This window comes from Amblyomma americanum, chromosome 9 (assembly GCF_052857255.1).
Source record: "Amblyomma americanum isolate KBUSLIRL-KWMA chromosome 9, ASM5285725v1, whole genome shotgun sequence".
Lineage (NCBI taxonomy): Eukaryota > Metazoa > Arthropoda > Arachnida > Ixodida > Ixodidae > Amblyomma > Amblyomma americanum.
Window position 1 is genome coordinate 99,943,813 of NC_135505.1, and position 15,487 is coordinate 99,959,299.

At 46.6% G+C, this 15,487-nt stretch overlaps 2 protein-coding genes across 2 annotated transcripts in view; one reads left to right on the forward strand and one right to left on the reverse strand.

Moving 5' to 3' along the window:
* Window positions 1-15,487, reverse strand: part of LOC144103533 (uncharacterized) — a 43,322-nt gene that overhangs the window by 11,403 nt on the left and 16,432 nt on the right. The gene's annotated exons all lie outside the window — the stretch shown is intronic.
* On the forward strand, window positions 5,368-10,304 carry LOC144103858 (uncharacterized). The gene is made up of 2 exons (XM_077636561.1): window positions 5,368-5,746; window positions 8,654-10,304. The coding sequence occupies exons 1-2, from the start codon at window positions 5,465-5,467 to the stop codon at window positions 9,809-9,811; spliced, it is 1,440 nt and encodes a 479-aa protein (XP_077492687.1). The 5' UTR covers window positions 5,368-5,464; the 3' UTR covers window positions 9,812-10,304.

The window sequence follows — 15,487 nt, forward strand, 5'->3', positions numbered from 1 at the left end:
ACCATACCATCCCATTCGACTTAATGGCCATATCGTATCACTTATTTTGACATGGTTGTGACGATGCTTGGACAAAAGAAGCAGGTTGGCGTAGCAAATAAACATAACCGTTATTAAAGAGGCGACCTTGTGCCAACATTTAATACAACTATGCTGCTACGATAATGTCAAGTGCATAGAGTGATTGGCGATAATGACAATGCCAGCCAATCTCGACCGCAATTAGTTTAATGACAACCTTGCAATTTCCGTATAAGACGCATGAAAGATTGTCATTGATTTCAAAGGTGGTAGAAGCACCAGCGGCTCGTCACGGCTTTTCCACAGCGGTCCGCTCAATTCTCGCATAGAAAAAGCAATAAAGCTGCGTGATGCAGGGTATCTACAGAAGCATTGTGTGTAATAGAAAAAAAAACTACTGAACAGCTCTTCACGGCAGTATTTATCACCGCGCATGACATTGCACGTGTTGTTTTCCGCAATTAAAGTGCGCACGACAGGAAATTCGTTTTTTCAAAGTTTCTTACAGTTTAGGTAAATTCAGCGGCTTGCAAGATGATGCTGCGCAATTGAGCAATGTGTGCAATTGGGGAATTGGACAGCTTTACATTTTGAAGCGAACAGCTTCACAACGCTAGTCAACACCGCGCTTCGCGCGAGCCGGTGTATGTCGGAGCACGAGTGACGTCACGCACGGCGCAGGTGGCCGCCGCCGACTCCATCGCCTGACCTTTCGCCGCTGCCGCGCGTGACGTGTCGCGCAGCACAGGTGGCCACTGCCGCGCGCTATGCGTCATCTTTCTCTCTCTCTCGCTCCCTAGTCACTACTGCGCATGCGCCACTAGTAGCACCGAGCCACAGGTGTTCCGCCGCTGCGCAGCGCCTTTCCTCAAAATCCAACTTTCAATTTTCTCTTTCCTCTTTCCCTCCCTCCTTTATCCCTTCCTTTACGGCGCGGTTCGGGATTCCACCGAGATATGTGAGACGGTTACTGTGCCATTTCCTTTCCTCAAAAACCAAACAAAACAAGTTAGCCGACAGCGTTCAAAGAGTTCATTGGCGTTGACAACTTTGCAAAGACCGTTCATTTTCACGAAAGGAAAGGCGCACAACCGGCTCCGTGGGTCCATGGAGACCTCAATCTCGCTTTCGCTTTGTATATTCTGGATTAGCTGGGCTAATCCACATTAATTTTTTCGAAAGATTATAAAGAAATTATTTGTCTTGGTTTGTATCATTGGCAGGTTGCACGTTGAGCCAACGGTGTGATTGTAGATAGCGACTAAGGATGTGTACGTGCCGCCAGTGATGGCCCAAGGAAGGTCACGAGCGGAGTACTTTACTTCATTTAGAGTGGAGTCCTCGATTTCCTGTATTCGACGACGGTAAAAGGTAGCGATCGGAAGCTCGGGGAGAATAACGGTAAGCGATTATAAAATGGCATTTTCGCAAAGTTGGAGCCAGGATCTAAAAAGAGGTGCTCAGATATGTTGTAGTTCAGTTCGGAAAACACAATGTCAGTCCAATACTTTGTGGCAGCCGTTTCGGTTGAGAACGTAGCATCATATTGATTTCAAGTTCGAATTGAAATTCCCACGTTATAGGAGCACTGATGAGAGGTAGACGCCTCGACAAAAGGGTCATTTACATAGTGGTTAACTATTATGTCGACTAATACTGACCCCGTACCCAGCAATCTTGGTCAAAAGCATTTTTCAGCCGGAAAGACTTAATGAACACAATTTTTTATACATAATATAAGATTTCCCTATAACAATTATTAAATCCGCATATCTCGATCCCGTCCACCGGCTTGCAATTTATTGTCATTAACGTTTTTGCTACAGTCCAAAACGTTCCGCATTGGTTCTTTATGGAACTATGCGCTGCTGGATGCGAGCATTGAAAAAAACTGTAAGAAAAAGATTTCGCTACGCTTTCGAAAAAAAGACCATTATCTTAAATAATTTCTTAACAGTGACTTACATAATCTAATATTCAAATTTGTGTGCAAGAACGCTGTTCATATATCAGAAAAAAACCCACGGCAGATTTAGTCAATCTTAAACCTCGGCTTTTTTTTTAAACAAATACCAACAGAAGCATAAGAGAGTTTTCTAAGAGATTTTTAAATATCAAAGATAAGGCTTCAAACAAAAAATGTCCTTAACGAAACATGAACCGGAATATCAGAATATCAGCGGGCTCCACGGGAATTAGATGATAAGCCTTCATTAATTCAATTTTATAGAATATCGTGCACCCAGCTAGATTTGATGTGAAGCCCTGTATGTGAGGAAATGAATAGCGGTCTGGTAAAGTGTGAGCATTAAAAGCGCGGTAATCTCCACATGGTCTCCAGTCGCCCGGATCTTTCTTTGGCACCAAGTAATGTGGCGATGCCCAGTTGCTGGAGGAAGGGCGTACTATGACGAGTTCCAGCATGTGTTGAAACTCACGGCGAGTGATAGCGAGACGCTCTCCCGACAGGCGGCGAGGGCGAGCAAACACCGGAGGCCCCGAAGTCACGATGTGGTGGGTGATCGAGTGCTTCACCGGTGACGATCTGGTATGTGGCTTTGTGAGGTTGGGAAAAGCAGCCAGAACTTCTGCATACGGCGAAACAGGGACGAGAGCGCGAAGCCCCGTCGCCGCAGTGGTGGAGAGTACGCCGTTGACGAAGAGGTGCGTGCTGAAGTCTATGAGGCGATTAGCTTGCGTGTCGACGGCTAGGTTCAAGAAACTGAGGAAGTCCGCGCCGAGAACAGCTTGCGAGACGTTAGCGATAAGGAAGATCCAGCAAAACGTGCGTTGCAAAGCGAGGTTAAACGTCAGATACCGTTGGCCGTACTTGCGAATCGGGGAGTTGTTGATCGCTTGAAGCGGGGACGTCTGGTTGTTGCGACCGCTATCTACCCAAGAGGCAGCTATGACGCTGGCCTGTGCTCCCGCGTCGACCAGGAATCGAGCGCCAGTGATCTTCTCCGAAGCATAAAACAGGCGGCATGCCCGTCCACCCGCACCAGCAGACAGCCGAGGGCAAGGTGTCTGGCGGCGTGTCAGATGATTGGGGTTCTGAGGAACGCGAAGTTGCCAGGTAGCTGCAGGGTGACCGGAAATTCGGTGAAGAATGGCGTGAGAAGGGCGCGAGGACATTGAGCCGCCTTTCAAGAACATCAAGTCGACCTTCGATGCTGACAAGCTAGGAGTCTGCGGTAGTAGTTGGAGGCTGAGTGGTCACAGAACTGATGTTGGGTTGCCGAGAGTAGTCCGAAATGCGGTCAGCGAGTTCAGCGAGCTTGTCTAATGAAACTTCACCCGCAGCTGCGAGGATGGGGACCATGTGTCTGGGAAGAAGCTGAAGAAACAATTCACGCAGTAGGGTGTCGGTGTCATACTGAGCAGTGGAGTCTCCAAGGAGCTTGCGCATGCGACGGAGGAGCTGCGAAGGGCAGCTGTCACCAAGCTCTGCAGCGCTGAGGAGCTGCTGGAGTTTTCTGGGCTCGGACGCTGACTTGCGGTCAATGATAGCCGCCTTCAACGTGTCGAAGGGTCGAGCCGAGTACGGCGAGCTGATGACGTCCACTAAGTCCTCAGCGACGTCAGGAGGCAGGGACGACACGAGGTGGAGGAACTTGGTCTCCTGGCTGGTGACGTCGCAGCTGGAAATGGGCCTCAACCTGCAGGAGCCAGGCGCGGGGGCTGTTGTGCCAAAATGGTGGCAGGCTGACTGGCTGGAACGCGGCCAGCAAAGCACCGAGAGGCTGAGCGTTCTGGGGCGGGTCGCCACCGAGAAGAAGGGCGGAAGAGCCAGCGGAATCCATGTAGGAGGACGGGGTTTCGTGGTCGAAACCGGGTCAACAAATCTGTCGAAGCTAAGGCGAGGAAAAACCAGCTCCGACAGCGTGGAGGTTCAACTGTTTTTTTTTATTCCACTGCTCGCTCTGCGGCGGCATAGCCCAACTTCCTCTTTCTTGTCGGGCGCCGCGTGCACTGGCCAGCGAGCCGAGCGCGGCGCGAGGGGCACTACAAGTATAAGCACAGCTGAAAACATTCTTTCAAAAAGAAAGACCACAAAAGTCTGCATCATCATCATTATCATCAGCCTGACTACGTCCACTGAAGGGCAAAAGCCTTTCCCATGTCTCTTCAATTAACACTGTACTTTGCCAACTGTGGCTTTCGTATCCTCGCAAACTTCCTAATCTCATCCGCCCACTTCCTGCCGCCCCCTGCTATGCTTGCCTTCTCTTGGTATCTATTTTGTTAGCCTTAATGACCATCGCTTATCTTGCCTTCGCATTGCATGCCTCGCCCAAGCCCAGTTCTTCGTCTTGAATTTAACTAGGAAGTTTGTTATTAAATCGTGTTCGTTTTCAGACCCACTCTGCCCTCATCCTGTTTCTTAGCACTACAGCTAATATTCTTCTTTCCATAGCTCGCTATGTTGCCCTCAAGTTATGCTAAACGCTTTCGTTAGCCTTCACGTTTCTGCCCTATAGGTTAGTACCAGAAAGATTCAGCCTGCCTACAAAAGAATGCGGAATTCAGCGCTTTGCTAAATATTTTTTAAGGAATTTGCCTTTCCTTGACGAAAAGAAAAGTCACTTGGCGAAAACATGCTTTATGAAATGCGTGCTTTGTATGTACATGGCAGTTTTCCTATCAGCACTCGTCTTAAATACGACGTTACTGGGGCAGGGCGCACTAGGTTGAGATCCACAATGACTTAAAATTTACTACCATTGCGCGAAACATTCTTTCGGCAATTCGTACACATATAGAAAACAACAGCGCCGTTTCGAGTTCCCGAACTGTCGCTGAAATCAGAGCCACCGATTTTCCTCGTATGCTTGCGATCAACATTAAAGATATCGAGCGACGTTTCGTAAGAATTGTTCAGGACCCTACCTGAGTAGTCGAGTATATCATCCTTGCCAACATTCGTCACTTTAGAGCCCATGGCTCACCTATAGTTTGTACGCATTTCTTAAACACGATTTGTGCTTATTTTAGCAAAATGGCGCGAACAAATATCGCACGAATTCTGCACTCACCAAAAGAAACACAAAACATGTTTGCAGTAGCAAACCTCTCGTTTGTTTATATCTACCCTACGTCAACCGCCTCGTTTGCATTTCTTTTTCCTGGTCATCTAGCCCATGCTTTATACTAACTGGCATTATCTGAATCTGCCGCATTATAAAGGCAGCGATGCAAAACTCTTTAGTTCATACCAGGGAGATTACCTATCCGCTCCAGGATAAACTCAGCACTTAAAGAATCCGAGCGCGATTCGGGCTGTCAATTACTCCGACAAAAAGATCGCTGCAATTCAGGGACGTTCGACAGATTGTCTCCTTGGCGACGCTCGATATCGGCAGTGTAAATATATCGAAACCGTGCAAGCCAGAGCAGCAGTCTAGCGGAACTCGTCGGCCAAGCGCCGGCGCCCGTAAATTCAATGGCTCAGGGCACGGGTCGCTACACCCTAATTGGCTTCGGCGAGGACTTAGACTTGAGACCGCTGTTCTTCGTGGAGGACATTCAGGAAGCAAGAATCTGCAGTGTCTGCGGTGTTGTGCCAAAGAAGAATGCATTCTTGCCCTGTCGCCACGTGCTATGCGAGGCGTGCTACGAGCAGTGCGTGCAGATCAGTGACCACTGTGTGCTGGACGGAGAAGCATGCCCTACGCCAGAATTGCACTGGAGGGAGTTCTCTTTGGAGAGTCTTATGAAGAGACGGGTAAGTTTTAGGACATAACATGCGGCACTTTTACACACCTACATACCCGCTGACAGTGAATTCCAATTGTGTCATTGCTATGCGAAAGTTCTCGTAAATTTTGTAAACACTACCTGGTAACGATACTCCCAGATATTCTGCCGCCTTCTGGAAGAAGGATGCGACAACAGCAGGGTATCGCAACGACAATGACAATGACAGATACTCATAGAACCTAGTTGAAGTGGTCGCACTTGATACGCTCATTGTGCCACAACTCTTAAGCCCACATAGGACTTTTAGCTAAGGCATAGGTGAGCTCTCTATATGGTTAATAATAACACTTCCTCATGCAAGCCTAAACTACGATCACAAGTCCGTCAAAGTAAGGCTGGTCTTGATAGCGTTATTTTCGCCACCGAATGAACCGTACAGTCTTCACGCATGAAACACCACGGCGGTGATAGTGAGATCTACTTCCAGAAAATCCTCATCGACGATTATTGCGCAAACCAAAACAGAAAGCGTTTGTCCTTAAAAGAACGCTTGATGCACGCGTGGGGACAAGAACGTGTAATGTTTTAAATTTTTATAACGAGACGTTTTTCAGCACGTTATCCCGTTTACATAGCAGAACACTATCTTCTGCGCGGATGAAAATTTTATGATCACGGAAGCGCCTGTTGCCTCGATCTGTAAGCAATGAAGAGCGCTGTTTCTTTGCAGTTCTTTTGTAGTGAACACTTCTAAACTTACTTCCAGCACCTCTGGTGCTACGGCGCTTTAGGACGGCAGAACTTTTCGGCTTGTTTCAGGTCGGTCTCTGCAGCTGATTTTCAGCTCAGTGCTCAATTTAACGCGACGATAACACCTTATTTTCCCTCCCGCAGGAGTACAGAAATGCGAGCTTTTGCAAAGAATTAAGGGCATGAATTAGTTATTTAGTGTCTACCGCGTGTAATTTGTAATGCAACTTGCGCAATGAAGGCAGTACAAACTAGTGCAAAGTTTAAGCCCTCAACTGTCAAAACATTGTTGAGTGTCTTTTATAGCTGTCCGTCTAGTGTAGAAGAAATTTTAAATGACGAACTTAAAGATATTTTACGCACTTGCTATGTAGAATAATCTGATGCCGTCGGTACACGATAGAGGGCCATGGAGGCTGTTCTCATCCCGACACTGAGCTAGCTCCGGCTCATAGCGCTAGAGCACGGACCTCGCGGCACACTACTGAATGGTCGCGTGGGTATTTTCATATTTCTCTGGCTACATTTTTGAAGCTATAAAATCGAAGGAAATCGCAAACACCAAAATGAAAAAAACAAGGATTTACAAGATTTCTGGAGCCCGTCTCAATTTGGCGCAGTGATTTTGCCATAACTGCCATACATAAGAACGTAATCATTTCAACTAAACTAAACAATCACCTAAAAGGCATCAAAAAATGCACTAACTTCCTTAAAATGGTAGGGAAAATGTGATTCAGCTTGCCAACTCGTATTTGTCCAATTTGTTCGCCAACAATCTAACATGCAAGCGATATGTGACATGCGCTCGAAATAATCTAACCGGTTCAAGGAATGCTGCTCAAGAAATAAAATAACGATTCACTTAAACGGCGTGAAGAATACCCTAAAAGCTTGAGCGGCCTTCAATGTGGAAACAATCGCGCGCAACCGCGATCAATCGAGATAAGCCTGATGGCATAGCAAAAAAAAATGATAAAGTCGAGTGGCTGATGAGCGTGTGGCGTCACTGAGTGGCACCACCATCGCTCCAAAGAAGCGCTCTCCAGGCAATCTCGCCAGACGCCTCCTGAACGCCGATCTGGAATGATGCCGCCTAAAAGCTATTTGTTGTCCTTAATCAAAACCTTCAGCACACATCAGCGACACAAGCAGCAGCATGTTGTAAACTAGGAAGCGCAAAATACCGGACGAGCGCTGGTGAACCTGTTTTTTGTGTCCCTTACTCTGTCCGTCGTCCGGTATTTTGCGCTTCCTAGTTTACAACATGCATCACCAACTAGCCCGGCAGCTTGCTCTCCTGAAGCAGCAGCGCCACGCTAAAGGCTTTCGCCTCACCGCACTTTAGGTCAACAAAGTGCTCCCCTGAATTTTTTTGGTCTCTTGTGAGTACTTTTCAGCTATGAAACTTAAAGTGCCATTGACTATCGGCTCAGTGAAATTCAGTTTATAGCACTCACACCATGTTTAAATAGCTTTTTTTATGAAACCTGCACTTTCACGGGACGGAACTGAAGTAGGGACAACACGACGCTAAAGACGAATGTATATTGTGCTACATTTGGATGGGATAGAGTGCCCAAGGGGAAAAATACGAAGGATGTAGTGTCTGCGGCAGAGCAACCACAGGGAGATGCAAGCGTTGCATGGCTTCAAGAAAGCCACACTTGCGATGGGCTGTGTAACGCCGATGAAGGAAGTGCTTGTCGGCTTGGCTGTACTTATCGGAGATGAACACACACCGTGTCTTCTGAGAGGCGATAACGTCCCGTGGCAGAAGTGAGACTTTGCACAACGGTTCCCGAGGAAGCCGATTCCTCTGTGAGGAGATAACGGTCACGGACGAAAGTTTCCAGAGGCGCAGAACATGAGGCCTAGCAACCCGAGCTAGTATTAAAGGATTGCTCACACTCGATATGGTGCTTCAAATTAGGACATCAATATAATATCCTCCAGACTTTCAATGTGCACGTTTTGTAATGTGCACATGTTTGTGAGATTGAGCTAGATGAGAAAGCGAACGGATCTCTTTGTACATTACAATAATGTAAATAACTCCTGTTGCTCGCTGCTCGAATAGCGACGCATACGCGGGCAAATGTGCTGCGTGGGATATCAAGAGGGGCAAAAGGTATATAAAAATGCAGAACATTAAGCCATTAATACACTATTTTCTTTGCAGGTGCGCTGCTGGAACCATCAGAACGGCTGTGACGTTGTCACGGATGCTTCAAGCATTTTGAAGCACTTCCACACAAACTGCGCTTACCACGCAGCACGCTGTCAAAGGTGCAGAGCGAGAGTCCTTCACAGGGATATCATTGCACATATCGAGTCAAACTGTGGCGCATTTGCTCTACCGACACCATCAGGCGTGTCCCCTAAGGAATTGATCAAGCTGGATATCGAGGCCGTTAAAAGCGAACTTTTTGCCGTCAAGACAGCCTTGAACAATATTACCGCAGAAACAGCGTCCTTAAGAGAAAATGTGATACACACCTCTGCGCTGCATGGGGACAGTCAACGGTCTGTGTGCTCAGTAAGCGCACAGTGCAAAGCGATAGGGAATATGCTTGAAAAAATAGAGGCGTTGACAGCATGCCTTAAGAAGAACAGTGAAAATCAAGAAGATAATCCGCAGCCACTAAAAACGAACTGGGAAGATAATCTGCGGAAAACCACACTTGTTATCCGAGAGCATTTAATCGAGATAAAAGAGGATGATGAGCGGAGAGCACGTTTCACAGCTACTGTCGCCAAAGGGTTTGAGGACTTGCGTATACAGCTGCATGACCTTAGAAGAGAGCGGCAGGCTATCAAGACAAGGCCTAATGAACAACCAAAGCAAGAAGACATTGAGGAGAGGCAGCATAAAAAGGTATTTCCTTGTCCGCGAGACGACTACGAAGATGTGAAAACTGCTGAAATTAAGCACGAGGAGAATGTTAAGCTGAACTCTTCAAATGAGGGCAACCAGATCTCAACACAGTGCGCCGCCGAAGTTGAAAGTTTGAGCAGGGTAACGCAAGAACAGGCTGAAAAAGAACAAGCTCAAACCTCAACACTTCAAAACTGTGTGCCAACGGGTTATTGCGCGCACACGTGGTATTTGAAAAAGTACTCGGCGTTGAAGTCCGTCGCGATGGCTCGTGGATGGGCTCTGCACAAAGCAGAGTATGTAAGCATCGCAGGACATTCGTTTACTCCCGGAGCATTCATCAGGAAAAGGGGCTACTTAGTAAGTCTACACTTGTTCATTGATTTGGAAGGCAGCTCCGACTTCAAACCTCCCCTCATGGCCATTCGAGCGAGGGATCAGTCTTCGCATAATTCACCCTAAACGTGATGAAGATTTCATGATTGTGGCAAGAGGTGGACACGAAAGTAAAACGATGCTTCCATCGTAGTCAGAAACATTTAACGGCGCATGCAGTTATATCTCCTATGCGTCTTTTACGCTGAGAGACGTTGAGGTTGGCGGATTCATTCAGCGCGACCAGCTAAAGCTTGTTGTAGAGGTTGTTTAGCAACGTATGAATGAACTTCCCAAAAACGTTCTTTCCTCCTGAATGTCTTCGTGCTATAGATGGGAGAAGTCTCCAAGCTGTCGCAGCTCTAACGCGTCATACACTCTTCTGTAGCGGAGAAAGCAGCGTCATTCTTTCAGGACAAGACATCTCATCGTTGAATGTGTCGTCTCTGCAGACTGTCTTTTTTTTGCATGCAAAGAGAATGCTATAAAGAGGACACGAAAGAAGGACACAACACACAAAGCTATCACCTCATTGCCTTATTTCTCCAGCTGCGAAGACACATAGAAAATGAAGACAATTAGAACAGTATATACGGCACAAGAACACAATAATCACTGGCCGCATCGCACAGCAGGCCACAAAGCAAAATAGGCTATTTGTTTTGCATGATGGCTGAAAGATGATGTGCTTCGTTACTCTTTATTTACTGTTCTTTCATCAGCGCTTCGAAAAGTTTCTCGAGAGTGCTCACAAGAGCAGGTGTATGAAGAACGTAAGGCCAAGCCTTGAATTTTGCGGTTGGATTTCAGCAGATTGTCTTTGGAGTCTTCATATGTTTCTCTTAAAGAAAGGGGCGGTCAAAATGCTCACTGTTTGAAGCGCTGGTGTCTGGTGAGGTTTTCATGGTGCAAAGTTCACTGACACTAAAGAGAACACGTATGATGTCAGTGTTGCGCCTGTCCTTGTGTTTCTCTCGTGTGCGTGGTATGCCTAACCTTTTGCGCACATCGATCATCTGCAGTATTATCACATACCAACTAGGCCCAACAGACGTGTTACTGAAATCTGTTCTCAGTTCGCTGTAATACCTTCTGAGAGCGAATAATTTAATTTTATCTTTTTTTAGTCAATTAGCTTTTGTTGTTTCATCAAAGATCTCTTTAGAGCATTTTCAGTTAAATTGCCTATTTTGCCCTGCAATTTTCGTCGTAATTGTTCTCACATTTTCACTTTGTAATAATAGTTCAGATATGTCTCGTTCACTGCCCAGTTTTCTTTGCATACAATGAGAACTCTGTTCCGTCTATGTTGCGGAATTTTTGTACTTTTCTTACATGTTGTACTCACAAAATGTCCATGCATAAATGCCATTCATGTCATGTGAGTTAAGAGGTGTTCTACGGTGAAAGAGCTCAGTGCAGTTTTCGCCACGTAACCTTCCTGGCAATTTATGCTTAAATAAAATGCTGCAAAAATGAAATGACATCCGAGATCTTTCATGAGCGATTTGAATAACGGCGGTTGAAACTGCGCTTTTTTGAGATTTGAAACTTTGAAATTCTACGTTATGACCTTGTGGCTGTCACCTCCGCTTTTCCGGAGGCAACTTCATTTCGACGCATATATGATTTATCTTTTTCATACCCTAGAATTTGCTGCCACCTGCAAGCAATACCTGTGACGTAGATTTCAGCTTCAGGGCCGCTACGCTGTTCGTCGAAGAATTTTGTATTAGAAGCGGCCTCTCCGGCTGATTCTGAAAGACACGCCATTACCTGAGTCCTTGAAGTTTAAATAATTTAAACAAGTGTGGCCTGAAAACACCGCACTATATGGTTTTAATTCTCACGTTTGTGTTCTTTTGGTTAGCACTCCGCCTGCACGCAGCTCCAAGACATTGGTAGGAACGCGGAAAAGTATGGCCAGTAATAAAGAACCCATTTCGGAGTTTTAATGCAGATTATGGCTCGCTGACACAGCCTAGCACACCGAGAAAGAGTACCTGCCATCCTCCAGAGCATGGGATGACAAAACAATGTGATGAAAAATGTGCGCCAGCAGTACTAGTTCTATAACACTCCAGCTTTTTTAATAGTAGACAGTTTTAGCTGTGCTTACGCAACGGCTTAGCGTACGCAAGGAGTTTGCGGGGACGCTAGTGCGCATGCGCAGAACGCAAGCGCAAGCCCTGCGTCTTACGTACGTACGCTAGCCAGCGGACTTAGCGTTGCGGCGCTAGCGTGGCTTGCGTACGCTAACTTTGACAAGATGGCGGCGCCCTGCTTGCCCGCTTCGGAATAAATATGTCGCCGCTGGATTCTCCAACGCAATAGCTCGCTGAAATGGTAGCGGTTCGCTTTTATCGCTTTTATTTTGCCTACTTTTGCCCACACAAAGCGGTATAAGCGATAACTAGCCCCTGTTTTTCAGATAATTTGGTGATCTTCAAGCTCCTAGGCCTAACTATATGCAGTGTGTTCTCCTCGTAGCAACGACACCTGGCGAAGCAGTTTTCTAGCTTTTAGCCAGTTCATACATTTTCTTCGGTTTGCATAGTTTTTCTTCTTGGAACAAAAAAACGCTCACAATTCACTCACACTAGTTATCAGTAATCACGGATGAAATTTTCTTCAACCGAGCGTTGATGTGCTTTGACGTCTTATCACTAGATGGCGCTACGTGCGCCTGAAGGACGCTACGGCTAGGTCAGCTAAAACTATACTTCGGAGCGGACAGTGTACCACACGCAGCGCCGTAGCGCTTTGCGTACGCACAGCTAAAACTGTCTAATATCTAGGAAGCGCCGACTGCCCCGCGAAGCGACGCAGGAGCGAACCAGACCGGAAAGAAGGCAAGAGTTAGCGCATGGTCCGATACACTGCACAGCAGTAAGGGCACGCGTGGTCTACAAGGCGGTTTCGCTTGGTGCGAACAACCCCCGTCGTCCATCGCCACTGCTCAGCGAACTCCAAGCCCCACGACCCCTTGATTTAATTTCACCCGGCTGTCCCATACAGCGAGAAGCCTTACCTTAAAATAAACACGTAGTTGCGATTAATAACTCTGTTAATAACTAGAGTTTCAGTTGTTACCAATAAAAATTAACGCTCGCGCAAATGTTCATGCGCGCTATCACATGACGACCCGAGGTGCTCCGATAACCCGTAGTCTTCCACCACGGCATGCCATGTAGCTCATGCGTCGCTTCAAGACGTTTACTGTTATAAATTTTATATTTTTTTAATTTTATATGCTCACGCTATGCTCCGTAACTCATGAAACCTAGCGAGAGCACGCGCGAACTTTTTTTTCTTAAACTGTCTTCTTTCACCCATTCCTTATTCCTCCTTTTTCGGTATACAATAAAGGTGGACACCCACGGTGAGACTGCTCCCGTGCTTTTCGTTTCAACAAGCGCACAGAGCGTCCGAGTGGCGTTTAGAAATATTTCGCAGCGCCTTACAGCCATGCGTCCTACCCATCGGGAATGATGGTCCGTGGGTGTCCATTGGGAGGTGGGTGGATACCTTATCTGCCTTTTGAATCCCCGCTGCCCCCGCGTGTCCCGGTACCCATACGATTCTGTGTTGGGCCTTTATTGCGTTTTCTCACATGTTCTTTATGTCTCTATAGACCGCTTCGAGGAGTGCCTTAAAACGAACCCAGGATGACATCTGATATGCTGGCGCATTAACAACGTAAAGACCCTCGGGACAGTGCACGAAAACGCAGCCGAGGTGGAGCTCTGTACAAGAGACGGGGCACATATGCAAGCAGCCAGATAAAGAAACGCGGGGTGGAAACGGAGCAAGAACGCCTAAACACGCTGCTTGTAAATGTAAATGAGCTGTGGAGGAATTGGTGTTTCCCCGTTGTGGTGGCTCAGTGATTAGGGCGCTCGGCTACTGAGCCGGAGTACCAGGGCTCGAACCGGGCCACGGCGGCCACGTTTCCACGGGGGCGAAACGGAAAAGGCGCCCGCGTGCTGTGCTATGTCTGTGCACGTTAATGATCCCCAGGTGGTCGAAGTTTTTGTTGTTGTTGCCCTCAAACAACGCTGGCACATACCCACTGCGGGGGAGTGGCCAAGACACAGGCGGTTAATTGCTGGATACAGGAACTTTTTGACGGCAAAAAAGTGTAGTAGTATGTAGGCTGATAGATTGGAAGACGCAAGGACAAGGGCCCTGTTAACTAGGAGATCGAAGACGGGACAATGGCTTAATGTGCATAAGAGTATACAATAGTATACATAATGGTATGTCTCTGTTTCGTACTGATGGAGAGCCAGAAAAATAAATTAGAATGGGAGTCGTTGCGTTTCTTGAATAAATTTTTGCACAGCAGAACGCACACTTCTGTCTCATCGTCGGAGCATAGAAGCGCCAATTGAAACAACCGCATAGGACACACGCAAACCCAGTTGATGAAATGGAATTTGCAAAAGACGCTTCCTCAAATGAGAGAAGCGGCAACAGAACAGCAGGAAGTGATCTAATGCTTCCGGTTCGGCACAAATAGGGCACAGAGGGGAAATCGCCAGGCCAGATCTGTGAAGGTAGAAATTTAGAAGGGGAACCCGGCAACGCAAACGCGTGAAGGAGACCTCTAGAAGTTATACCGCAGCCTTCTATTATGGCACTTCTTTTCTTTAGAGCTTCTCCTATTGCTCACAAACCCAGGAGTGGAAAGTGGCCTTACGCGTGACAGACTATGCAGTCCTTATTCTTACACCAGCCTTCCTAAGTTCCATATATCATCTTCGGCGTTTGTTTATATATCATCTTCGGCGTTTGTTTAAATGAAACCCTACTATCTCTGGCCCCTGTATAGTGATTTTTACGGCTCACTGGAAACGCTTGTTTATTATTTAGGCCACTGTGGTAGCTTTGGAAGTTGAATTCTTTGTTTGGAAATGACAAACAATTTGTAATTCGCTTCCTCTGGCAAATGCAATCTTGTTTTCTGGTGACCAGCCATTGTTGCTTGGGACTGGGAGATGTTTAAGCTAGATATACAAGCTTTAGCTTTCGATATTAGCTCTTTTAGGCCCTTTAACTGGAATCACCTGAAAAGGACACTTCATAAGAACTTCAAATACCATGAATTGAAACCTAAAACACCTGTATCATATTTGGATGAAGATGCTAACATGAAGTGTGAATTACTACATAATGGTACAGAGCAATAGCGGAGTGCCAGAGTTCGATCTCGTTCCAAGCGCATTTTGTAAGGTGAGCGTCCGACATGGCAGCTCTTATTCTACAAACACCACCACGCCGCTGCTAACTTATACTGGAGATGTTGTCGAATGCGCCTTAGTGACCATCACGAGCAAGGCAATCTACGTGTTTAAGAACGCTTACATGACTCATTCATTTGTGCTCCTCGTATGTATATAATTCTCACTGTATAATGTTTTTCGTGGATATACATGTAATGATCTCTTCATGACAAGACTGTTCTTGTATCAGGTGCCGAAACATAAATCAAGATACAGGACTAGCAATTGATCAACTATCTCTCTCGAAAATGCCTGGTCATGTTGGCATTTCATGCGAAATTTACAAAACTTTTAAATATATTCTCGTTCCTGTCCTGCTGGAGATCTTCGGCAGGAGTTTGGATGCAGGGGACCTTCCGCAGGCATTTGTTAAAAACCACATTCTTAATCGCAATGTGCGGTCACGAAGAAAAGAGTGCGCTCTGTGGAATGCTACAGGCCCATCATTTTGGCGAATGTGGGCACCGAAATTTTTGCT

Bases quoted from the DNA above. Each gene is read 5' to 3' on its own strand.
- LOC144103858 (XM_077636561.1), top strand. From the start codon at position 5,465: ATGGCTCAGGGCACGGGTCGCTACACCCTAATTGGCTTCGGCGAGGAC. The intron at 5,747-8,653 runs GTAAGTTTTAGG...TTTTCTTTGCAG, and splicing joins AGAGTCTTATGAAGAGACGG to GTGCGCTGCTGGAACCATCA.